This window comes from Mustela erminea, chromosome 21 (assembly GCF_009829155.1).
Source record: "Mustela erminea isolate mMusErm1 chromosome 21, mMusErm1.Pri, whole genome shotgun sequence".
Taxonomy (NCBI): Eukaryota; Metazoa; Chordata; class Mammalia; order Carnivora; family Mustelidae; genus Mustela; species Mustela erminea.
Window position 1 is genome coordinate 517,418 of NC_045634.1, and position 25,616 is coordinate 543,033.

General features: G+C 37.5%; 1 protein-coding gene across 11 annotated transcripts in view; it reads right to left on the reverse strand.

The window, feature by feature from the left end:
- Positions 1 to 25,616, reverse strand: part of PSD3 (pleckstrin and Sec7 domain containing 3) — a 727,165-nt gene that overhangs the window by 282,921 nt on the left and 418,628 nt on the right. For all 11 annotated transcript variants that reach the window (XM_032329159.1, XM_032329164.1, XM_032329161.1 and 8 more), the window contains one exon: positions 24,818 to 24,907. In XM_032329159.1, coding sequence (XP_032185050.1) covers positions 24,818 to 24,907 — 90 coding nt within the window. The remainder of the gene's footprint in view (positions 1 to 24,817; positions 24,908 to 25,616) is intronic.

Genomic DNA, 25,616 nt, shown 5'->3' on the forward strand with positions numbered 1-25,616 from the left:
CACTGCTTTTACTAGCAATGGGTGTTGGCAACCTACTCACTCCTCAGAATCTGACCTCAGCTCTACCCTTTTTCTTTTCCACTTTACTCCTCCTCTTCAATTCTGACAGCTTGCAGTGACCTTCTCTTGCTACAAAGACAGAAATGCCTTGGTGTTTCATGTGTGAAATTCTCAAGTAAAACACATCATACCTTAGGTCCCATTCTTTAGGGACTCTTTGAGTAATCAAATTATTACACTCCTAATAAAGCAGGGAAAGCAGTCTGAGTGAGCTGGAAAAAATCTCAATTCCTCTTTGAGCCTACCTTTAATAGTTCCTCAGTTCCCTCATCTAAAATTTCAGGACATCAGAGTAGGAAACCTTTTAAACCACCTCCAGCTCTAATAAAATTGCCCATGTATTTGTAATCTTAGTGAAATGGCACCACTGGCATCCAGAAATCCTCTCTCTCACTCATCCCCAGATCCAAATGAATAAATTATTCCCTCTATTCCTGCTACTTTGTCTCCTATTCCTCCTAATTTTGCTTCAGCATTGCTTCAACCTCCTTTGTGGAGCCAACCTTAACCCTCCCACACCTTCTAGCTCCCCCAAGGTTCAGTATATCTGCTTCAAGGCTTTGTCTTTGAATATTTTGCTGAGTGTGAGCTTGGGTGACTTCCTAAGGGTTTATCTCGTCTTCCAGAGAGATGTTCTAGCACACTCACTGACTAACAATGAATGAAAGAATGAAAAGAAGATAACTTGTAATAAGAATTTTCAGGCCCAAATATATGAAAGGGACTTAAGCAATATATTTTAGAAAAAATTTTTCTTATTTTTAAAATTTGACTTAAGTGATATTTTCTGTTGTCTGTTTTTTAAATATTAGAAAACAAAGCACTGGGCAAGAGGTAGATTAAAACAAGTGGGGTAGGGTAGCAAGGTACTAGTTATGAGCCAGAGGATGTGCTGAACGTTCTGATAAACATGATCTAATTTAATCCTTATAACAACTGTTTAAGAGGATTTAATATTATCTCCACTTCACAGTTAGAGAAAGAATCCTCAGAAAACTTCAATAATGTGCCCAATGTCACCAAGCCAGTAAGAAGCAGAGACAGAACTACACTCAAGATGATGTGACTCCAAAAGTCCATTGCTCTTTCCCTAGACTTGTTATTCTCACCTTCATAGCACTGGCTCACATGAGCTGTGCCCACTACAGCTAGCCAATTTGATCTCATATGACAATTCTAGAATTTAAGAAACCAAAGTATTTAGGAGAAAGTAAAAATTCTTACTGATATTCCAGCTGTGCTATTCATGTACAGACTCTACACTTACATGTGGCCACTAGCTATATACACCAGTACCTTTAAAATGTAATATTGTATAACCCAATCTTGAGCTAAGATGATCTACCAGTACCTTATCTACAAGCACACTGCATTTGGGGATGCCCTCTCTTACTTACATTAAGCTCCTCAGAGATTGCAATATAATATATGGGCTTCGATGCACTGCATCTAATTTTATCATAAAAGAAAAATTCTCTGCCATTCTGTTACCATGGATGAAACAGTGACTGTTGCAAAGAGAAGAAAAAAAACAGGTGGAATCCTGAAGGAAAAGTGAAACACAAACAAAATCTAAATGATTTTAAAATAGCAGGTCAACCAATATTGTATATTTGAACAAAAATGTTTAACAAAACCAGGAGGAAAGAGTGTAAAAATATTACAAAGATTTAAATGAGGAAAATATGCTTTCAACATTTTTGCTTTTTTTTCTTTGGAAAGCTTTAGCGATTCAAATTTGAGAGGCCTATTATAGGGAAGATATTAAAAAGGAATTACAAATGCAAAAGAACAGAAGAGCATTTTACCTTTTATTCCAATTTCTAGAAATAGTCCTCCTATATCCCTGGAATATACTTATTTTTAAGATTTCATCCAGTTCTACCCTGTGATCCTTTTAGAAACCTAGTATAGTCTAAAACTACAAAGAGAAATGTATCTAAATCTGCCTCATAGACCTGTACAGTTCAGAGTAGTTGAGCACAGAGCCCTAGGACTATAAAGAACTTTAGAACATCACAGGTACTGAAGCAAGTATGAAGAAAAAAAATTAAATTTAAAAACCCAACAAGAAACACAAACAAGTTGATATCATATCCAAAATATGAATTAAGGATATTCTTCAAAAATGTGTAGTTACTTACAGGTATCTGCACATGTAGATTCTATCTATGCTGTAGACAAATACAAACGGCTTTTGTTATCATTTCAGTGAATTCTGGCTTACACCGTAACTCAGATGGGTCACCACTACCTAAGGATCAAAAAGCAATGGATATCTATCCTATTTTTAACATAAGCCTAGAGATTGTATCATTTTGGTGCTCTTCTCCAAAGTCTAAACATTCTAATAAAGATTTCCAAAACTACTTATTTCTGGCTAACCTCTATAATTTAAGCCTTTTGGGTTAGATCCCGTGAAGACAAAAAGCTGGTCACATTTATCCTAACAATAACCTTCCACAGCTTAGAATAATCAGCTAGAGCCATTAAGTTCCTCATTTTCCAAGTCGAGAACCATGTTGCACAGTATTTGATACTGACTAGCTTTGCATGGCCAAGAGCAGAGCCAAACCTCTTCTACTTTCCACTATAAGAGAACACAAGTCATATGATCTTGAAGACTCTTCCAGAATGACTAACCAATCCCATTAGCCATAGAGTTCTCATTTCTATTAATAATTATTTCTATTTAATAATTTTTTTGGGTGCCTGGGAGGCTCAGTGGGTTAAGCCGCTGCCTTCGGCACAGGTCATGATCTCAGGGTCCTGGGATTGAGTCCCACATCCAGCTCTCTGCTCAGCAGGGAGCCTGCTTCCCTTCCTCTCTCTCTGCCTGCCTCTCTGCCTACTTGTGATCTCTCTCTGTGTCAAATAAATAAATAAAAAATCTTTAAAAAATAATAATAATAATTTTTATTTAATAATTATTGAAGTAGGCTTCTATGCTTGCCTAATTGTATACTTTATGGAAAATACATTTTTAAAGTTTAACTTAGAAAGTGCAAGTTCAAAAAAAAAGAAAGTGCAAGTTCCCTAATCTGCCAACCTCCTCTACCACCACCACCATTAAGATATTACTATCTGATCTTTAAGATTCATACATATGTTTTTTTAATAGACTTTATTTTTTCTTTAAAGATTTTATTTACTTATTTAGAGAGAGACAGAGTGTGTACATGAGCAAGGGGGAGGGGCAGAGGGAGAGACATAATCTCAAGCAGACTTGGTAGTGAATGCAGAGTCTGACATAGGGCTCAACGCATGACCTCAAGACCATGACCTGGACTGGAAAAAAAAAAAACAAAAAGTCAGATGCTTACCAACTGAACCACTCAGGTGCTCTACAATTTTTTTTTTTTTTAACAGAAATGGCATCATTCGTTACTTAATGTTATTTTGGTCTTTTCCCCTCCATTTATTTGTGCTAAATATTATTAGCATAAGCTTTGCATGGATTTTCACATTTATTCTTCATAGCCAGTCCATGTACTTATATACATACTATTATTATTTCCAATTTGCTAATGATGAAACTGGTAAACTGAGAGAAGAGAAATAATCTGGCTAATGTCACAGAATCAATTTTAGGTATTGAGGAGGGGATGAAAATCCATGCAGCCTGAATGAAACTGTATACTATCAACCCTTCAGCATGATATACACATCAGTACACATAATGCCTTTGTAACAGCTATATTAATTATATGAGTATAACATAATTTAATCTCTTACCAGTGGACATCTGCATTATTTTTAATTTCTCGCTTTTGTGAACAATGCTACAACTAATGTCCTTGTACAAATAACTTTGTACATTTAAGTACCCATCATCATCTCTTCTTCTTTTGAAATAATTCTAGATTTTAAAAAAGTTGTACAAATAGTACAGAGAGTTCCTGTATACCCTTCACCCAGCCTTCTCATAATGTTAACTTATAAAACTATACTACAATGACCAAAACCAGGACATTAACACTGGTATGGCATTATTAACTAAACTATAGACCTTATTTGAATTTCACTGGTTTTTCCATTACTGTCTTTTTTTCTACTCCAGGACACTATCCAGGATCCTATGATCCACTTGGTAGTTGTGTTTTCTTTGTCTCCCCTAATCTGTGATAGTTCAATCTTTCATGACCTTGACACTTCTGAAGAGAACTGGCTGTTCTATGGGATAGGACTAAGTTTGAGCATGCTTGATATTTTCTCATGTTTGCATTGAGGTTAGGCATTTTTTCAATGGATATTTACTTTGTTCTATGGGGTAGAATCTAATATTATTCCTTGCTCAAATTATTCTAGCTTTGACCTTGGGAGTCTCTCCAGGTTGGCCCAGTTATTCTTTTAGTATGCCCCGCTCCTCTGCAGAGCACTTCCTTAACTTTCTCCATCCCAAGATGTTCTAGGCTCCCCTTGTATTTTCCCTGTCCCAGGTCTAGAACCAAACACTTCTCCAAGAAGCCTTGGTTCCTTTTATTGGTGACTAATACCAAGAAACCAAGGTCTGAATGCTAGGAAGGTCACTGCTTCTAGATCCTCTCAGCAGGCAGAACTAGGAAATACCTGTATGCATCCTAACCCAGCACATACACACCCAGCTACATTTCTGTGTCTGTACATTAAAAATTATAAATTTATACAAGTAACTTCAATTCCAATCTAACACCAAAGGGTTTAACTTTACCCCTTTCCCTAATTTGTAATGTCTTTGTCCTATAGAGAGAAACCTGGCTCTTATCATCTATAATTTATTCATTTATTTGTTTAATCCTAGTAATGGTTTCAGAATTGCTAGCTCATGGCCTTCTCTGCTCATACAAAATAATGTGAAGTTTAGAAACATACCGATCTTTTAATGTTAAACAGGGCTTCTCAAATGCAAATGCTGCCAAATAATTCTCCATTCCTTAATAATAATAATAATGTAAAACATATCATAAATCAGAGTTTGGCCTTTTCATAAAAATATATGTGGGTACCTGCAAAGTATTGACACTATTTACTGGAGGTTAAAAGCACTGGTAAAATCCTTACAGTGAGCTTAATTAAAAGTATTATAAACAAGGAAAATGTAAGAACACAATAACTTGAAGAAGTTACCTAAGAGAGTTTCTAAAGGTTTAGTTTTCAGGTATCCTTAATTAATTTTTTCCTATTAAAAAAAAAAATGTAACTAATGTAGTAGACAGGCAAAAAACTATATTCTCAAAGTCAGTAGCATTATGGAAATATGAAGAAATAAGTGAAAGAAACTGCAATCTCTTAGAACTATTGGAATATATATCTTAACATATAAAAGTGGGAAAATGAATGAAAAAAGACGAAATGAGGAGAGTTCCCAGTAATTCTGAATATGAAAGCATGAAGTTTTCATCAAAACACCAGTAGAGATCCTGGCAGGATGGTGGCAATAAAAAGACTACAACACGGTGAAGAAAGCAGGTGCTAAATAGCTAAATAAACTACCATATGAATAACTAATGTACTATTTACTCAGAATGAAGAAAGCAACTCCAAGAAAAAGGCATTTCTCCTCTCAAAAAGGCATTTCTCCTCTCAAAGACACAGAAGAAGAATGCTAAAGGACAGCACTCCAGTTATCAGGACCACCATATTAGGTTTGGGCAGAGGCTAGGAAGAGAAGGAAAGAAGGCAGACACTGGAAAGAGCTAAGAAGAAAAGTCTGGAGAGATTCCAGAATGCTTAGTATGCACCAGAAGTTCACAGAGCTAGCTGTGCTGGTCCTATCATTCTAGCTTTTATGTACATACCCTTTAGAAGGCTGAATAAAAATGACTATAGGCAGTTATAGTCTTTGTATTTTTAAAAGGTTGGCAGGAAGTACTCTAAGACTTTTTATATAGATGTGCTTCAAAACAAAAATGTATATACAATCTTTTTTTAAAAACATAAATAGGGGCACCTGGGTGGCCCAGTTGAAGTGTCCAACTCGATTTCAGATCAGGTCATGACCTCAGGGTTGTGAGATCGAGCCCCTAGTCGGGCTCCATGCTGGGAATGAAGTCTGCCTATGATTCTCTCTCTCTCTCTCTCCCTCTGCCACTCACAGCCCTTTATAAATAAATGAATTAATAAATAAATGCTTATAAATGAATTAGATAAAAAGAAGATAACTGGTACCAAGAACTTAGTGCTTATCAAAAGGATTTTCCCTTTATATGAAATTACTATTAAAAAAATTAGTGAATAACGCTATAGTTTTTAGATTGATGCCACACAGCCACAGCCTCTCTACACAGAAGCTACGATTATACTCGTGTTTTATCACCCACCTATAGCAGGATAAAGTCTACTAAAAATGGTCAAGAGTTAAGTATTGTGGGGAAATATAAAGGAAGAGTGGTATACTTTTATGGAAGGCCACAATCTCTAGGTTCTCATCAGCAGATTTGGAGTTCTGAAAAATTTAGAAATATGTAAGTAACTTTTTAAACTTTCATATATAATTCTACTGGGTTCTAACAGCTGAAGAGAAGTTGACACAAAAGTCACATTACAAAATTGCCCAGTCCTTTTAAAAAATGATACTTCTACCCATTAGATGTGTAACTTTTTGACATTCCTCCTATTCTTTAATCTAAAAAAATGTGATTTTATGCGACAGTGGTTCAAATAGCTCAGTGTAAATAACCAATACACATGGAATGCTTTCATGGGATAAGGGCTGTTTATAAGTGCATCACACATTGTCACCTTTCCTTTCCCCATACTGCACTAAAACTATTACCCCATCCAGAGTTCTCTCTCCTGTTCTAGTTCCAGAAAATCCATAAGAACCACCATTTAAATGACAACTAAATTCTACTTCCAAAAAGGAGGTTTCTCAGTGCTCCCTAGTTGGAAGTCATTTCTTTATTCTGAAAACCCACAGCATTTTATAGGTAATTTTCTACTGTAGGCAAAATTCTTTTTTTTTTTTAAGATTTTTAAAATTTATTATTTATTTGACAGAGAGATTATAAATAGGCAGAGAGGCAGGCAGAGAGAGAAGAGGAAGCAGACTCCCGGCTGAGCAGAGAGCCCGACTCGGGGCTCGATCCCAGGACCCTGAGACCATGACCCGAGCCAAAGGCAGAGGATTAACCCATTGAGCCACCCAGGCACCCCACTATAGGCAGAATTCTAAACATGCTTGCCCTCCCCTCCCCAAAATTCTCATTCCCTAGGTGCTACTGTGAAAAAAAACTCTGCAGATAGAATTGAAGTTACTAATTAACTGACCTTAATGCAGGAAGATTATTCTGGATGATCTGGGTGGGCCCAATTTAATTCTATAAGCCCTCCAAAACATAAGAGAAAGGCAGAACAGTCACTCGGGAGATGTGCCCCCCCACCAAAAAAAAACGGTGCAGAGGAGAATTGAAGCAGAAGGGAGGTCAAAGGGATTTGAGGCGAGAGGAGATTTGAACCATCAGTGCTGGATATAAAGCTAGAGAAAGGGGACCATAAGCCAAGGAATGTGGCTGGCTTCTAAAAGATGAGACTGACCACTAGCCACACAAGGAAATGAGGACCTTAGTGTTACAACCACATAGAACTGATTTCTGCCAACAGCCTGAATGAGTTTGGAAATCGATTCACCCTCAGAGCTTTCAGAATGAGAGGTAAGCCTGTCTATACCTTGACTTTGGTTTTGAGAGACCCAGAGCAGAAAAATTTAGGTCTACCCAAACCTGTGACATACAAAACAGTATGAATTAATCTGTGTTGTTTTAAACTGCTGAATTTAGGGTAATTTGTTACAAAAGCAACATAACAGTAATGTTTCCTTTGGACTTCATCCTACTCAGTAATCCTTCATATTTCAGTGGATATCAGAAACATCTGAGGAGCTTTTAAAAATGCATATGGAGGGCACCTGGGTGGCTCAGTGGGTTAAGCCTCTGCCTTCGGCTCAGGCCATGGTCTCAGGGTCCTGGGATCGAGTCCCACATCAGGCTCTCTGCTCAGCAGGGAGCTTGCTTCCTCCTCTCTCTGCCTGCCTCTCCACCTACTTGTGTTCTCTGTCTGTCAAATAAATAAATCTTTTCTAAAAAATGCATATGGACTGGGGGAGGAGTCAAGATGGCGGAGAAGTAGCAGGCTGAGACTACTTCAGCTAGCAGGAGATCAGCTAGATAGCTCATCTAAATATTGAAAACACCTGCAAATCCATCAGCAGATCGAAGAGAAGAAGAACAGCAATTCTAGAAACAGAAAAACAACCACTTTCTGAAAGGTAGGACTGGCGGAGAAGTGAATCCAAAGGACGGGAAGATAGATCCTGGGGGGAGGGGCCGGCTCCCGGCAAGTGGCGGAGCAACGGAGCACAAAATCAGGACTTTTAAAAGTCTGTTCCGCTGAGGGACATCGCTCCAGAGGCTGAACCAGGTCGAAGCCCACGCGGGGTCAGAGTGGCCTCAGGTCTCGCAGGGTCACAGAAGGATCAGGGGTGTCTGAGTGTCGCATAGCTTGCGGGTATTGTAACGGGAAAGCCGGCTACAGAGACAGAGCCGACAATAAACTCACAAATCGGGGTTACCTTGAACTGGTCGCAGGCTCAGTGAGCTCGGAGCACGGCCGGAGGTCAGGCAGACAGGAGCAACTGGGCGCTGCTCTCTGAGGGCGCACTGAGAAGTGGGGCCCTGGGCTCTCGGCTCCTCCGGACCAGAGACCAGGAGGCCGCCATTTGTATTCCCGTCCTCTGGAACTCTACGGAAAGCGCTCAGGGAACTAAAGCTCCTGAAAGCAAACCTGAGCGGATTACTCAGCCTGGCCCCTGGTAAGGGTGGTGCAATTCAGCCTGGACCAAAGACACTTGAGAATCACTACACCAGGCCCCGCCCCCAGAAGATCAACAAGAAATCCAGCCAAGACCAAGCTCACCTACCAAGGAGTGCGATTTCAACACCAAGGAGAGCAGCAGAATTCTAGAGGAGGAGAAAGCAAAGCATGGAACTCACGGCTTTCTCCCTGTGATTTTTTAGTCTTGCAGTTAATTTAATTTTTTTCTTTTTCATTTTTTTTCTCTTCTTCTGCTAAAATTTTTAACTTTTACCCTTTTCTTTTTAACGTTTTTTAACTAGTTTATCGAATATATATATTTTTTTCTTTTTTCTTTTTTTTTTTTTTAATATATTTTATTTGTTTAGTTGACAGAGAGCTAGAGAGAGAGCACAAGTAAGCAGAGCGGCAGGGAGAGGGGGAGAGAGAGAAGCAGACTCTCTGCTGAGCAGGGAGCCTGATGTGGGGCTCGATCCCAGGACCCTGGAATCATGACCCAGGCCGAAGGCAGCCGCTTAACCAACTGGGCCACCCAAGCGCCCCTATTTTTTTTCTTTATTATACTTTCCTTATTCGTTTTCTTTTTTAATTGTTTTTTTTTTCTTTCTGTCTTTTTGAACCTCTTTTTATCCCCTTTCTCCCCCCTCACGATTTGGGATCTCTTCTGATTTGGTTAAAGCATATTTTCCTGGAGTTGTTGCCACCCTTTTAGTAGTTTACTTGCTCCTTCATATACTCTTATCTGGACAAAATGACAAGGCAGAAAAATTCAGCACAAAAAAAAAGAACAAGAGGCAGTACCGAAGGCTAGGGACCTACTCAATACAGACATTGGTAACATGTCAGATCTAGAGTCCAGAATGAGTGTTCTCAGGGTTCTAGCCAGGCTCGAAAAAGGCATGGAATATTAGAGAAACTCTCTCGGGAGATATAAAAAGATATAAAAGCCCTTTCTGGAGAAATAAAAGAACTAAAATCTAACCAAGTTGAAATCAAAAAAGCTATTCAAGAGGTGCAATCAAAAATGGAGGCTCTCACTGCTAGGATAAATGAGGCAGAAGAAAGAATTAGTGATATAGAAGAACAAATGACAGAGAATAAAGATGCTGAGCAAAAGAGGGACAAGCAGCTACTGGACCACGAGGGGAGAATTCGAGAGATAAGTGACACCATAAGACAAAAAACATTAGAATAATTGGGATTCCAGAAGAAGAAGAAAGAGAGAAGGGAGCAGAAGGTATACTGGAGAGAATTATTGGGGAGAATTTCCCCAATATGGCAAAGGGAACGAGCATCAAAATTCAGGAGGTGCAGAGAACGCCCCTCAAATTCAATAAGAATAGGCCCACACCCCATCACGTAATAGTAAAATTTACAAGTCTTAGTGACAAAGAGAAAATCCTGAAAGCAGCCCGGGAAAAGAAGTCTGTAACATACAATGGTCAAAATATTAGATTGGCAGCTGACGTATCCACAGAGACCTGCCAGGCCAGAAAGAGCTGGCATGATATATTCAGAGCATTAAATGAGAAAAACATGCAGCCAAGAATACTATATCCAGCTAGGCTATCATTGAAAATAGAAGGAGAGATTAAAAGCTTCCAGGACAAACTAAAACTGAAAGAATTTGCAAACACCAAACCAGCTCTACAGGAAATATTGAAAGGGGTCCTCTAAGCAAAGAGAGAGCCTACAAGTGGTAGATCAGAAAGGAACAGAGACCATATACAGTAACAGTCACCTTACAGGCAATACAATGGCACTAAATTCATATCTCTCAATAGTTACCCTGAATGTTAATGGGCTAAATGCCCCAATCAAAAGACAAAGGGTACCAGAATGGATAAAAAAAACCAAAACCCATCTATATGTTGCCTCCAAGAAACTCATTTTAAGCCCGAAGACACTTCCAGATTTAAAGTGAGGGGGTGGAAAAGAATTTACCATGCTAATGGACATCAGAAGAAAGCAGGAGTGCCAATCCTTATATCAGATCAATTAGATTTTAAGCCATAGACTATAATAAGAGATGAGGAAGGACACTATATCATACTCAAAGGGTCTGTCCAACAAGAAGATCTAACAATTTTAAATATCTATGCTCCTAACATGGGAGCAGCCAACTATATAAACCAATTAATAACAAAATCAAAGAAACGCACAACAATAATACAATAATAGTAGGGGACTTTAACACTCCCCTCACTGAAATGGACAGATCATCCAAGCACAAGATCACCAAGGAAATAAAGGCCTTAAAGGACACATTGGACCAGATGGACATCACAGATATATTCAGAACATTTCATCCCAAAGTGACAGAATACACATTCTTCTCTAGTGCACATGGAACATTCTCCAGAATAGATCACATCCTGGGTCATAAATCAGGTCTCAGCCGGTATCAAAAGATTGGAATCATTCCCTGCATATTTTCAGACCACAATGCTCTGAAGCTAGAACTCAACCACAAGAGGAAGTTTGGAAAGAACCCAAATATATGGAGACGAAACAGCATCCTTCTAAAGAATGAATGGGTCAACCGGGAAATTAAAGAAGAATTGAAAAAAATCATGGAAACAAATGATAATGAAAATACAACGGTTCAAAATCTGTGGGACACAACAAAGGCAGTCCTGAGAGGAAAATATATAGCGGTACAAGCCTTTCTCAAGAAACAAGAAAGGTCTCAGGTACACAACCTAACCCTACACCTAAAGGAACTGGAGAAAGAACAAGATAGAAACCCTAAGCCCAGCAGGAGAAGAGAAATCATGAAGATCAGAGCAGAAATCAATGAAATAGAAACCAAAAAAACAATAGAACAAATCAACAAAACTAGAAGCTGGTTCTTTGAAAGAATTAATAAAATTGATAAACCCCTGGCTAGACTTATCAAAAAGAAAAGAGAAAGGACCCAAATAAATAAAATCATGAATGAAAGAGGAGAGATCACAACTAACACCAAAGAAATACAAACTATTATAAGAACATACTATGAGCAACTCTACGCCAACAAATTTGACAATCTGGAAGAAATGGATGCATTCCTAGAAACATATAAACTACCACAACTGAACCAGGAAGAAATAGAAAGCCTGAACAGACCCATAACCAGTAAGGAGATTGAAACAGTCATTAAAAATCTCCAAACAAACAAAAGCCCAGGGCCAGACAGCTTCCCGGGGGAATTCTACCAAACATTTAAAGAAGAACTAGTTCCTATTCTCCTGAAACTGTTCCAAAAAATAGAAATGGAAGGAAAACTTCCAAACTCATTTTATGAGGCCAGCATCACCTTGATCCCAAAACCAGACAAGGATCCCATCAAAAAAGAGAACTACAGACCAATATCCTTGATGAACACAGATGCAAAAATTCTCACCAAAATACTAGCCAATAGGATTCAACAGTACATTAAAAGGATTATTCACCATGACCAAGTGGGATTTATTCCAAGGCTGCAAGGCTGGTTCAACATCCACAAATCAATGTGCTACAACACATCAATAAAAGAAAGAAGAAGAACCATATGATACTCTCAATAGATGCTGAAAAAGCATTTGACAAAGTACAGCATCCCTTCCTGATCAAAACTCTTCAAAGTGCAGAGACATCAAAGCCATCTATGAAAAACCCACCACAAATATCATTCTCAATGGAGAAAAACTGAAAGCTTTTCCGCTAAGTCAGGAACACGGCAGGGATGTCCGTTATCACCACTGCTATTCAACATAGTACTAGAAGTCCTAGCCTCAGCAATCAGACAACAAAAGGAAATTAAAGGCATCCAAATCGACAAAGAAGAAGTCAAATTATCACTCTTCGCAGATGATATGATACTATATGTGGAAAACCCAAAAGGCTCCACTCCAAAACTGCTAGAACTTGTACAGGAATTCAGTAAAGTGTCAGGATATAAAATCAATGCACAGAAATCAGTTGCATTTCTCTACACCAACAACAAGACAGAGGAAAGAGAAATTAAGAAGTCAATCCCATTTACAATTGCACCCCAAACCATAAGATACCTAGGAATAAACCTAACCAAAGAGGCACAGAATCTATACTTGGATTGATTATGTTTTAAAAAATCTCCAAACATACAATCTAACTTCCATAGAGCCATCTGAATAGGAAATTCCGTAGCATTCCTTCAGGATCAAATTAAAAATAAAATCTCTCTGGGAATCATTAGTATTCTATTAAATACCCTTAAGGATTACTACCTCGCTACTCAAACTCTTCTTTCTTTTCTTTCTTCTTCTTCTTCTTTTTTTTTTTTTTTGGTTAAAAATCTGTTTGTACTCTTTGAGTAGCATCTGTTCTGCCAAAATGTTCTACCAGAATTCTTTTTGATAGATTTTTTTTTTTAAAGCATGAACATGATTTGTGGATTTTCAGCTACTTCTAAGTATTATCCTCATTACAGTCAACCATCTTTCATTCAAGGAACCATACGAAAAGCAGCATCATTATTCAGTCCATGATGAGCACATGACTGGAAGCCAAGCATGCTTCTAGATCTCCATGGGGAAAGCAGAAGCAGAAACACCCACAAACCTTTCATCACAACTCAGCTTGATTCATTTAACTGAAAAAAGCAATATTCCATATTTTAAATAAGAACCTTTAGAGCTTTTCTCTTAAAAAGCTTGCCAACATAGCTTTTCTCTTTAAAAGTTATCCTGTTTATATCAGGATAAGCATCTAAGCCCTTTTCCTCCATAGATACTGTTGCTACCAGGTTTCCATGACCTTCTCTCTGAGAGAACTCACCTACTCTAGGCAACAGTTGATGCTCTTTTTTTAGCTACACTTAAATACCACCCATAAGTTCCTATTTTCAACTACATACTCCGAATATAACTCAGATCAAGTATTTTTGAGAATTCACTTCAAGCTTTTCATTTATAAAACGTTCAGACTTTTTTCTACCTGCAGCTTGCTTCTTCCTCTCATGTGATTCTTTAGGACTAAACCTTTGAGAATGCTGCAATGACAAAGGTAATTTCCCTGGATTTAAATCTGAACTTTCACTATTAGGTATACACTCATTTGTCTAAACCAATAAATATAATATAAAAGATAAAACTTGATACAATTTGAGCTTACAAATCATATTTAAATTAAATTACAAATAAAGAATGCTTCCAGTACTTAGGTTGAAAGATACCTCAAACATCATCTGTAGGATTTTTCCAATGTCTCTGCCATTGAATATTTAGCTCAAAAAATATGAGCACAGCAGAAAAACAGAGCAAGAAGTTCTGGTCCACGTAGCAAGTGGTGGTGACAGAACAGGAATGGGCCCTAGACACTGTGGGCTATCGGAGCCTGAACAGATTATGGGTATAGCCCAACTATCTTATTTTATAAATGAAGAAACTAAGGCACAAAGAGGTGAAATGATCATGCTGATGCTCCATCACTAGTCACTGGCAGCATTAAGACAGGCACAGAGCCCCAGTGACCTACAGAACCCATTCACAAAAACTAGAATAGTAGAGGCGCCTGGGTGGCTCAGTCGTTAAGCGTCTGCTTTTGGCTCAAGTCATGAGCCAGAGTCCTGGGACTGAGCCCAGCATCTGGCTCTCTGCTCAGTGGGAAGTCTTTTTCTTCCTCTTCTACTCCCCCTGCTTGTGTTCCCTCTCTCACTGTGTCCCTCTCTGTCAAATAAACAAATAAAATCTTTAAAAAACAAACAAACAAAAACTAGAGCAGTAGGAAAAACAAGCTAACATTTATGAATACTTTAATGCATTTTAGATGACACAATGCTAGCTACTAAACACACATCATCTTATTTAATTTTCATAATCACTCTTGGAGGAAAGTATTATTACCCGTGTTATATATGAGGAAACTAAAAAAAAGTTAATTATCTGGCTAAGGTAAAATACTGGGCTTCCTTTCCAGATGTGACACTATTCACTTCACATGGCCACAAAGCCTACCATTACATTCAGCCGAAGAGATCAAACATACCTCAGGAAAAAGATTATGGTTGTTCTACCTTTTACTGCTCTTCCATTCCATGCAGATTAGAATGCAGGTGATATAGCAGGGGGTGCATGGGCAATTCAGGGTAACAATTTAGCAACAGAAACTCTAATAACAAACTCAAAATAATTCAACAGTGAATATTTTTCTCAATACTGTCACTACCCACATCCATACCACTATTCCTTCTCTTGTGGACAGACAATTTCATTACCATCTTTTCCAATTCTACTCCCACATCTTTCCAAACAAATCTCCACAGTATCCCGAGATCATAAAAACAGATTTATGTGACTTTCCAGCTTTCAACTCTTGAAAACAATTCCTATTGCCTTTTTCTTAATACACCATTGTTTTTAACACTACTACACTTATACCTAACCTGTTGATCATGATATTTGGTAATTTAAAAGAAGGACCTACAAGAAGTAAAATTTCATTAATTTATATACGATGCCTAAATCTCTGCCTAAATGGAGAAAATGCCTCCCCCCCTTTTTAAGTGGGCCTTTTCTTCATTAAAAGTTATAACTGAAATAATTACAGATCTGCATGTAATTGTAAGAAATAATAGATTTCTTATATCTTTTACCCAGTTTCCTCCAAAGGTAACATCTGCAAAACTATAGTATAATACCACAACCTGACATAATAACACCTGATCTTATTCAGGTTTCTCTAGTTACACTTGTCCTCAGTGATAACACTGGAAGTAAAGATGAAAGAGTAGTGAACAAAAATGGTATGTGCAGGGAGTGTGGGATGTTGCTTAAGGCTAGCCTTCTGTGATAAAGAAGGGAGGGAATTTTCAGTGTTAAATTTTCAACCTTCTCCCTGGCTGAAAGGGTCAAATTAGATAAACTCTAGAAGTGAAGAGGGCTGGCTCTGCTCTCTCTCTTTTTAAGAAGAATCCTTACAGCTCTTCATGTCACACTGTGTGAAACAGGTCCTTTTCAGTGACTGAGATCACAGAAAAAATTGCTTATCTCTAAGTCTGATTGCTGATTGATTTTTGTTTATTTACCCTTAAGTGTAACTGTAATTGACTGAAAAGCCTAATGGTTATGAACCTTCACAGTATTTTATATTTCCTAGTCATGTTTCTTCCTCGTCCAATAAAATACGTTAATCTTCATTTAAAATGTATTTTTCAGCCAAAAGAGTCAAAGCAATCTCAAAAAAGAAAAGCAAAGCTGGAGGCATCACAAATACAGACTTCAAGTTATATTACAAAGCTGTAGTGATCAAGACAGTATGGTCATGGCATAAAAATAGACACATAAACCAATGGAAAATAGAAAACCCAGAAATGGAATGCACAACTATATGGGAAACTAATATTCAACAAAGCAGGAAAGAGGGGTGCCTGGGTGGCTCAGTGGGTTAAAGCCTCTGCCTTCAGCTCAGGTCATGATACTGGGGTCCTGGGATCGAGCCCCACATCGGGCTCTCTGCTCGGCAGGGAGCCTGCTTCCTCCTCTCTGTCTGCCTGCCACCCTGTCTACTTGTAATCTCGGTCTTTCAAATAAATAAATAAAAATCTTAAAAAAAAAAAAAAAAGGGCAGGAAAACATATCCAGTGGAAAAAAAAGACAGTTTCCTCAACAAATGAAGTTAGGAAAACTGGATGGCAATAGCAGAAGAATGACTGGACCACTTTCCTATACCATACACAAAAATAAATTCAAAACGAATGAGGCCTAAATGTGAGGTAGGAAACCATCAAAATCCGAGAGGAGAACGCAGGCAAAAACATCTTTGGGATAGACCATAGCAACTTCTTACCAGATATGCCTCCTGAGGCAAGGGAAACAAAAGCAAAAATGAATTATTGGGACAGGACTTCATCAAGATAAAAAGCTTCTGCACAGTGAAGGAATCACCAAAAAAAAAAGGAAAGGCAGTCTATGGAATAGGAGAAGATATCTGCAAATGACTTATCTGATGAAGGGTTAGTATTTAAAATTTATAAAGAACTTCTCAAACTCAACACTCAAAAAACAAATAATCCAGTTAAAAAATGGGCAGAGGACATGAACAGACATTTTTCCAAAGAAGACTTAAAGATGGCTAATAAACACATGAAAAGATGCTCAAAACTGCAAAGAGCTATCACCTCACACCTGTCAGAATGGCTAAAATGAACAATTCTGGAAACAAAAGATGTTGGCAAGGATGTGGAGATAGGGGAACCCTCCACACTGATGATGGGAATGCAAACGGGTGCAACCACTCCTCAAAACACTATGGAGGTTCCTCAAAAAGTGAAAAACAGAGCTACCCTATGACCCAGCAACTGCACTACTAGGTATTTAGCCAAAGAATACAACACAGTGATTCAAAGGGGCACATGTACTCCAATGTTTATAGCAGCAATGTCCACAGTTGCCAAAATATGGGAAGAGCCCAAATCTGCATTGACAGGTGAATGGATAAAGATATGGTACACACACACACACACACACATACACACACACACGATAGAATATTATTCAGCCATCAAAAATTAAATCTCAACCAGTTGCAACAACATGGACAGACCTAGAGTATATTATGCTAAGTGAAATAAGATAGAGAAAGACAAATACCATATGACTTCACACATATGTTGAATTAAAGAAACAAAACATGAACCTGGGGGGAGGAAAAAGAGAGGTAAACCAAAAACAGACTCTTAAAAGATTTTTACTTATTTATTTGACAGACAAATCACAACTAGGCAGAGAGGCAAGCAGAGAGAGAGAAAGAGAGAGAGAGGGAGGAGGAAGGAGGCTCCCTGCTGAGCAGAGAGCCCAATGTGGGGCTCGATCCCAGGACCCTGGGATCATGACCTGAGCCGAAGGCAGATGCTTTAACCCACTGAGCCACCCAGGCGCCCCAAAAAACAGACTCTTTAGAGAACAAACAGACTGAGCATTACTGGAAAGAGGGGCAAGGGGAATGGGCCCATGGGAGAAGGTTATTAAGGAGGGCACTTGTGATAAGCACTGGGTATTATTGCCTGTAAGTGATGAATCACTAGACTCTACACCTGCAAATAATGTTATACTGTATGTTAACTGGAATTCAAAAACTTGAAAAGAAATAACTGTATAATATTATTATTATTATTATTTGCTGACTTTTAGAGTCTATCTGTTTAAACATTACCCTTCCAGCTAAATTCTCCATCATTCTCACAAATTATTTTTCCCTAATAATGCCAAATGAGAAAAATGCAGTTAGAATGCAACATAATGCTTTCAGCCATATACATATGTTAAGGATTGAATACAGGTAGTCTTATGTTCTTAGAAACTTCTTTTAAAAAACCCCCCCTAAATTCTTTTGTGAGAGCTAAGGAAAAACAAGCACATCTGAATAAGAACTTTCACCGGAATTCTGACCAATGTAGTATGTAACAATTTAATTCACTACGTTATTTACCATTCCATTAATAGAATAATGCATATGAATTCCACTAAGCCAGGCATATTGATTTACATTTTGTCAGTTTAACTGTAACTTCCCCCCATCCCATAATCTACACACACACACATTCTCTCTCTTTCTCTCTCTCTCTCTTCACCATTAACTACCTCTCTCTTCACCACTAACATCTGAGAGAGTAAAAACTTTTGGTCTTCCCTCCAGAGACTGCAAGTTAATTTCAAGGTTAATAAATTCCCAAGTAAAGGAGATATGTGCAAGTAATTTCTACCCAAAAATTAAATTTCAGAATATCTTAAAGTCAAACATCTAATTATAAGCAATAGCCTGAAAGGATGGGATGTTATTGACTTGCCCAAGCAAGATTTATTTACCTTGCGTTTTAACGATTTCCAGTGACACTGCCTTATAACTAGAGGTATTATTAAAGCTATCTGTGTATTTAAGCAGATTTAAAAGGAGACAGGTTCCAAAACACTCTGCAAATTATATTCAGTTTTGTTTTTTAGTTACATGAGAATCATTTTGAAAGACTTGGGTGGTTTGTTGTTTCCACCCTCTCTCTTATTAAGATGACATAAAAATTCTTTTTTTTTTTAAAACCACTTTTTTTTATTAATTAATTTTCAGAAAAACAGTATTCATTATTTTTTCATCACACCCAGTGCTCCATGCAATCCGTGCCCTCTATAATACCCACCACCTGGTACCCCCAACCTCCCCCCCCCACTTCAAACCCCTCAGATTGTTTTTCAGAGTCCATAGTCTCTCATGATTCACCTTCCCTTCCAATTTACCCCAACTCCCTTCTCCTCTCTAACACCCCTTGTCCTCCATGATATTTGTTATGCTCCACAAATTCAAACTCAACACACATGAAACAGGCAAACATATCAAACAATGGGCAGAAGATATGAACAGACACTTCTCCAATCAAGACACACAAATGGCTAGCAGACATAAAAATTATTAGAGATTTTTTCTAATCCCCACTGGCACCTATTGAATTCAATTGCTGCTCAACAAAAAAATAAAGAAACTTAAAGACCTAACTATGACAAAAATAAAAATATTAAGAATGTTATTTGAGTATCAAATGGTAGGTGGCAATAAGAATGCTGAGATAGAAACCAACCAGTGTTTCATGTTTCATTGTCACAATCTTCAGTCTGGAACTCCCCAAAATGAAATTATTATGCAGCAATAACTAACCTTCCACCCTATATGTTTCAATGACACTTTCATTGGCTCCTTTTGCTTTATTTCCCATTGCTTCTTTCCTGTTTTCATGGAAATATATTTTGAAATGGCTACTTCCCCTCTAAATTTTTCTTTTAATTTTTACTGGTGACCATCACCCAAAGTTCCTGTGTATTCCCTCTATACATAATGAGAAATGAAGGATTATCAACAACTGAGGTTAGAAATAGAACACAGAATGGACTGAAGATAAAACTGTGGTTTTTCTTTTAAAACCAAGAATAGAGATTCATAGGAAACTCAGAAGAAATAAAACTTTCAGAGCAGTTTAAGACCAAACTTAAACTGGTCCTGGAATCTTGAAGAACCATCGAGGAAGCAAATTAGTTCTTGTGCTCTTTAAAGATCCCCAAATAATCCTGGGATATTAATGGAGATGTGAATTATTTGAAGTGGTTAAAATCCAAGGGAAAAAAAGAAAGATTGCTAGATGTCCACCTGCTCTTTTATATTTTCTCCAAATGGTCCTAGGTAAGAAGGCTCAGGACCTCCAATCATGCGATTTCAAAGATACAAACCAAATATAAGATATAAAAGCATGGCAAGAGGGATATGGTCCAGGAGAAATGGCCTGTTGTTAACAATGTAAAAAGGCAAAGAAAACATAGGCTAACCAAGGTTCATGAATTTTCAAGTGCCCCCATGATGCTAACACAGACTTTACGGAACAAATGCTTCTTGTGGAAAATTATGATGCCTGTTCTTTGGAATCAACAGTCTTTGGGAAAAAAGGAAGCCATAAATGATGAGGTTTAAAAATCTTGCCACAAAAGGAAGAAACGCACAAGTTCAAGATCACAGACGGTCCATTGAAAAGAGAAAGAGAATGTGCATGGTTAGTCTGAAAAAAGGACGGGCAATAGAGGTCTTATGAATTAAAGTTAATCCCACTTGGCCCTAGTACTTATAAAACACTTTAGACCCAAACCCTGTAGGAAGGGATGGAGGCCCTTTGCAGTCCACTTCAAGCTAGGTAAAGAATAGAATATTATTAAAAATTTTAAAAAGTTACAACAGCTAACAGATATTGCATTTATTACATGCTAGGACTCTAAAGGCTTTATAGGTTAACTCATTCAATTAATAAAACTGATGAGGTGGATACTAATAAGATCTCCCAGAAATCAAGAGACCAAGTTTCAGTGAATTTACTTACAATCCCTCAGCTACTAAGAGAGGGGAGCTGGGATTAGAACCCAATCAGTATAGCTCTCACGTCTATAATCATAATCAGCGCACTATAGTGTCTCTCAGCCTCTAAGCCAGAGCTAGCCCATGTTTTACATTCTCAACCCTCTCTATTCATGTACTTAAGAGTTGCATTGTTACAGAATCTTAGAAATGTCTTATTAAGTTTATAAAAAGAACCTCCCTTTCCTCCTCTTTCCCACATTTTCCCTCAAGGATGCACATCCAAGTGGGATGGGCAGTCCCTATACAGCCTTGAAACTTGCCAGATGGTCTGTCGTATTTTGTTAAATGAACTTCTCTACTGATTTGGTGAAATAATAGGGAAAGGTACGTATGACAGAGAACATTAATGTTTATGGGTGGGAAAGGTGATGGGAAATGAAATAGAATAATCATCTAACTAAAAACCATAGGAACTCAACTACTAAAATGGTACCTATACTTCAAAGGCCTCTCTCAAACATCACATCCTTCTAGCCAGACTTCAACGTTAAAGAACCTAAATAATCTTCTATCACTGGTTGTCATTTGCTATCCAACTAACTATGCTTTATACTATAGGTATCTAGAATTAAAACTCAAAGTAGCTTGTGGGAAAACTTGCTTATTTGCACAAAGCACTCATTTCTCTGTTAGGTCATCAGGTCAAAAGGGACACAGCAGTGGAACTGTAAATTATAAAAAAGGGCTCAATTACCTATCCCTTTCATGTAGTCTAGGGCAAAATTAAAGCAAAGTATTAACTGAAGTCTCTGAATTAAAGGCTTGAAATAAATTTCTCATTTTTCATATATTTAAATACATTAAGGTTTATCTTTTTGATAACCATTTCTGTTGAGAACAAGGAGAATCAGTTTATATTTTAATTTCAATATGGAACAATTATCTACTTTAAGGGAAAAAGAACCACCCATCTTTCTCAGTAGTCTGTGAGGACAGGGGCCCATTTAGTTCTAGCATGTTCTCCAAGTCCACAATACCCAGTGAACACACAAAAGGCCATCAAGAAATATTCCCTACTACCCAACCACACTGAATAACAGACATAAGATAAAATGTTACTGCTGGTCCAAAGATAGCTGAACAGACATGGATGAAATGCTATTTTTGAACCAAAGAAATCTAAAAGTAATCAGATTAATATGTAGCAATGAAAGCCTCAACTTAATCCATGTAACTCTAGGCATCTTACTTAATAAATTAAACTGAATGTTGTCAGTACCTGCAATTTTCAAGTTGGAGAGAGGACAGAAGAGGACAGAAAAGGGGTCAGGTTACTCAGAACCTGTAACATAATACCAAATGTTTTGTGTTTGTCTTTCTGTGTGACAGGTATATAATCATTGTCCATGAAAGTTCAAATTAACATTCTACCCAGGAATTAATCTCTGAAGAGAATCAAGAGATAACCATTGAGAAAGAAAATGAGGGAGAGTGTTTGAGAAGGAGTGAAGAAAGAGGAGAAAGAAGAGACAAAACTGAAAAGAAATAAGATATAATAAAAGTAAAAAAAAAAAAAGAGAGAGAGAGAACAAGAGAAAAGAAAAAACACAGATGAATAGAAACAGAGGAAGTAAGTGAGGAAAAGGAGGAAGGAAGGAAGAGCAGGAGGGCATGGAAGGGAAAAAGAATAGCCACATGGAAAAGAGAAATGAAACAAAAATGGTTTGAAAAAAACCTTTTCTTGGTGAAATTTTCAGTAAAATCCAGATTCTTGCTGAAATGGAAAACTCCGCGTTTGGTGGGTGAGTGGCTGGGCTTTTTTCTATGAAAGAGAATCAGTATTTTACTTGACAATTTCCATGCTAAATGCCACTGTCACTTTCAGTGTCATTTCACTGTCATCTTCCTACAGTAAATAAAACAGTATAATAAATATTTTCCCCCCTGAGGTTTAAAAACATGATCTCAACAGTACGACTTTAACAAATCATCCAGAAAATTCTTGGCAGAGTAAACCAAAGAACATATGTTTATCCAAGGTGAACGGCAGCCACTGGACTTATGTTAACTACGTTTGGTTTCAGACAGCTCATCAAATATGCTTTAAAACTGCCCAATAATTCATCCACAGTCATGCATGTTACCATAAGCCTACCAATAAAATCTGAAAGCTTCGGGGCGCCTGGGTGGCTCAGTGGGTTAAAGCCTCTGCCGTCGGCTCAGGTCATGGTCCCAGGGTCCTGGGATCGAGCCCCGCATCGGGCTGTCTGCTCCGCGGAGAGCCTGCTTCCTCCTCTCTCTCTTTCTACCTGCCTCTCTGCCTACTTGTGATCTCTGTCAAATAAATAAAATCTTTAAAAAAAAAAAAAAACTGAAAGCTTCACTACAAAAATTTTTCTTGCCAATTTCCACTTCTGACATAACTTGATAAAAGCTTCTCCAATCCTTCTCTTAGAAAGACTGCATTATTTTCCATGTTAATAACACTAAACTGAAAACACTTGTTAACATACATCTACAGTACATCTTCAATGGATGTAGAGAATGTATTTACCATGTCACAATCCAACACATTTTATTTCCCATTCAGAACTGTAGCTTAAAGCAATGGCCACAATCACCAAACTGTGGAAAGAGCCAAGATGCCTTTCAACAAACGAATGGATAAAGAAGATATGGTTCATATACCCAATGTATTACTCCTCCACCAGAAAGGATGAATACCCAACTTTTTTATCAACATGGACAGGACTGGAGGAGATTATGCTGAGTGAAGTAAGTCAAGCAGAGAGAGTCAGTTATCATGGTTTCACTTACTTGTGGAGCATAAGGAATAACACGGAGGACATTAGGAGAAGGAAAGGAAAAGTGGATTGGGGTAAATCAGAGGGAGAGACAAACCATGAGAGATTGTGGACTCTGAGAAACAAACTAAGGGTTTTGGAAGGGGGGTGGTGGTGAGAGGTTGGGTGAGTCTGGTGGTGGTATTAAGGAGGGCACAAATTGTATAGAGCACGGGGTGAATCTTGGAACACTGAAAAAATTAAATTAAATTAAAAAAAAAAAAAAAGAATTGTAGGTTCAGCCATGGCAGCATTTATCCTATAAGGAAACAATCTTAAAAAATACCTTCTTTATATAGTAACCTGAAGCTACTTTTCTTCTTGCTTTTTCCATAAGGTAATTATTCACTGAATTGCAATTAAAGTCAGTAAGAGAATCTCATAATATCATATCTTATGCCTTTTTTCACTTTCTACATATATATGTGTGTGTGTGTGTGTCTTTCAAAATCTAGGACTCTACTGTATATGTCTTATATGGTTTAAAAGTTACATAAAACATAATAAAGGACTTATTCTCAACTGGTACATTTCCAGATCATACCATGATTCATATGTGTTGCCCTTAGCAAATTCAAAGGAACTGCCAAAGAAATCTACATATGTACAAAGTTTTTAAAAAGGCTAGAATCTAACAGAATTCTGTAAACATCATATTGTCAACATACATATCTTATCCTGAACTGCTAAAATATTCACATCCATTATCAATCACTATTTTCTATTTAAACAAATGCATTTCTCATTTATACTGCTGTAGAAAGTTACGAATTCTAAAGCTTATTTTGTTGTCTCCTTGGAAACAATCTGATACAGAAAAGCATGCTGACGGTTACCAATAATGAAACCAACCACAAATCATTCAAACATTCTACAATTACTCAGATTTCCAGAGACAACCTAAATGGCTCTACAACTAGGGACTGAATACAGCTTTTATTACAGTATGTAAAGGCTTTTTTGTTTCCATAGTGAATATACCTTTGTGATCTTTCTCAAGTTCTGACATATGCTCACAAATCAAACAAAAACTGCCCACTATCTGAATCACCAATTATTCCAAATCTACTTACTGTCTCAGTATTATTGGTTACCATGTGAACTTTTATCATTTATTCATTGAAGGGTATCTGCAGTCTGACACATCAAGGATGAGTTCCAATAGAAATATCACCAACAAAACCAAAAGCAAAAATCAAAATACTTAAGTGATCCTTGGCCTATTTATTTTAGATTAAAAAATAAGCAGAAAAGATAAAAATAAATATATTTTAAAAGCCAATTATTTCAATGCTTACTTTTAGTAGATCCTTGGAGAAATCACCACCCTCATTTATGCCTTGGAGGTTTGCAATGAACTCTTGGCAGGTCATCTTCTTTCCAATATTCTGGAAGAGAGGCAAATAATACATCATAATGGCATACATACATGGAATTCCTAAAACTGTGATTAAGCAAAGCAAGACTGGTTTGGCTTTTCAATACATGAATACACATGCCCCTATATGTGCATATATCCACACATACATATAATACAAACTTATATACATGAGAAACAGATGGCTTATTATGCTTTCAAAATAGTCATTAAATATAAATAGCAAAATTATGCCAAACCTTTTTTTTAACCTACAAAAACATGAGAAATTTATGCTACATTTATATACATGTAAGGTAGCTTTTAATAAAAACATGGATAAAATGACATTTCTGAGCAGGCCTCTGATAGCTCTTTATTTACTTGTTTATTTTTATGTCCTACATATTGTCAAGAGCTGTGAAGGATCTGAGATTTTAGCCCACTTTCAAGCTAACAAACTAGTCTACCACGATCTCACATGTTGGCAGATAAAGTATGATTCCTGAGTCAGAGGCTCAGTAATTTCTTTTATAATAGGAGCAGCCAAAATACCAGCATTTTCTTGCTCCAGTTTCCTGGGTCCCAGTTCTCACAGAACCTGAACAGGGCCAGCTGATATGCACAAGCAGTGGGTTGTGATACAGGAAAGGAGCCCTGCCAGGAGATCTGGGAATCTGAGTAATTGTAATGAACATTAAGCATGCCTACTGCTTTTGCTCTAAATGAAGAAACCAAGT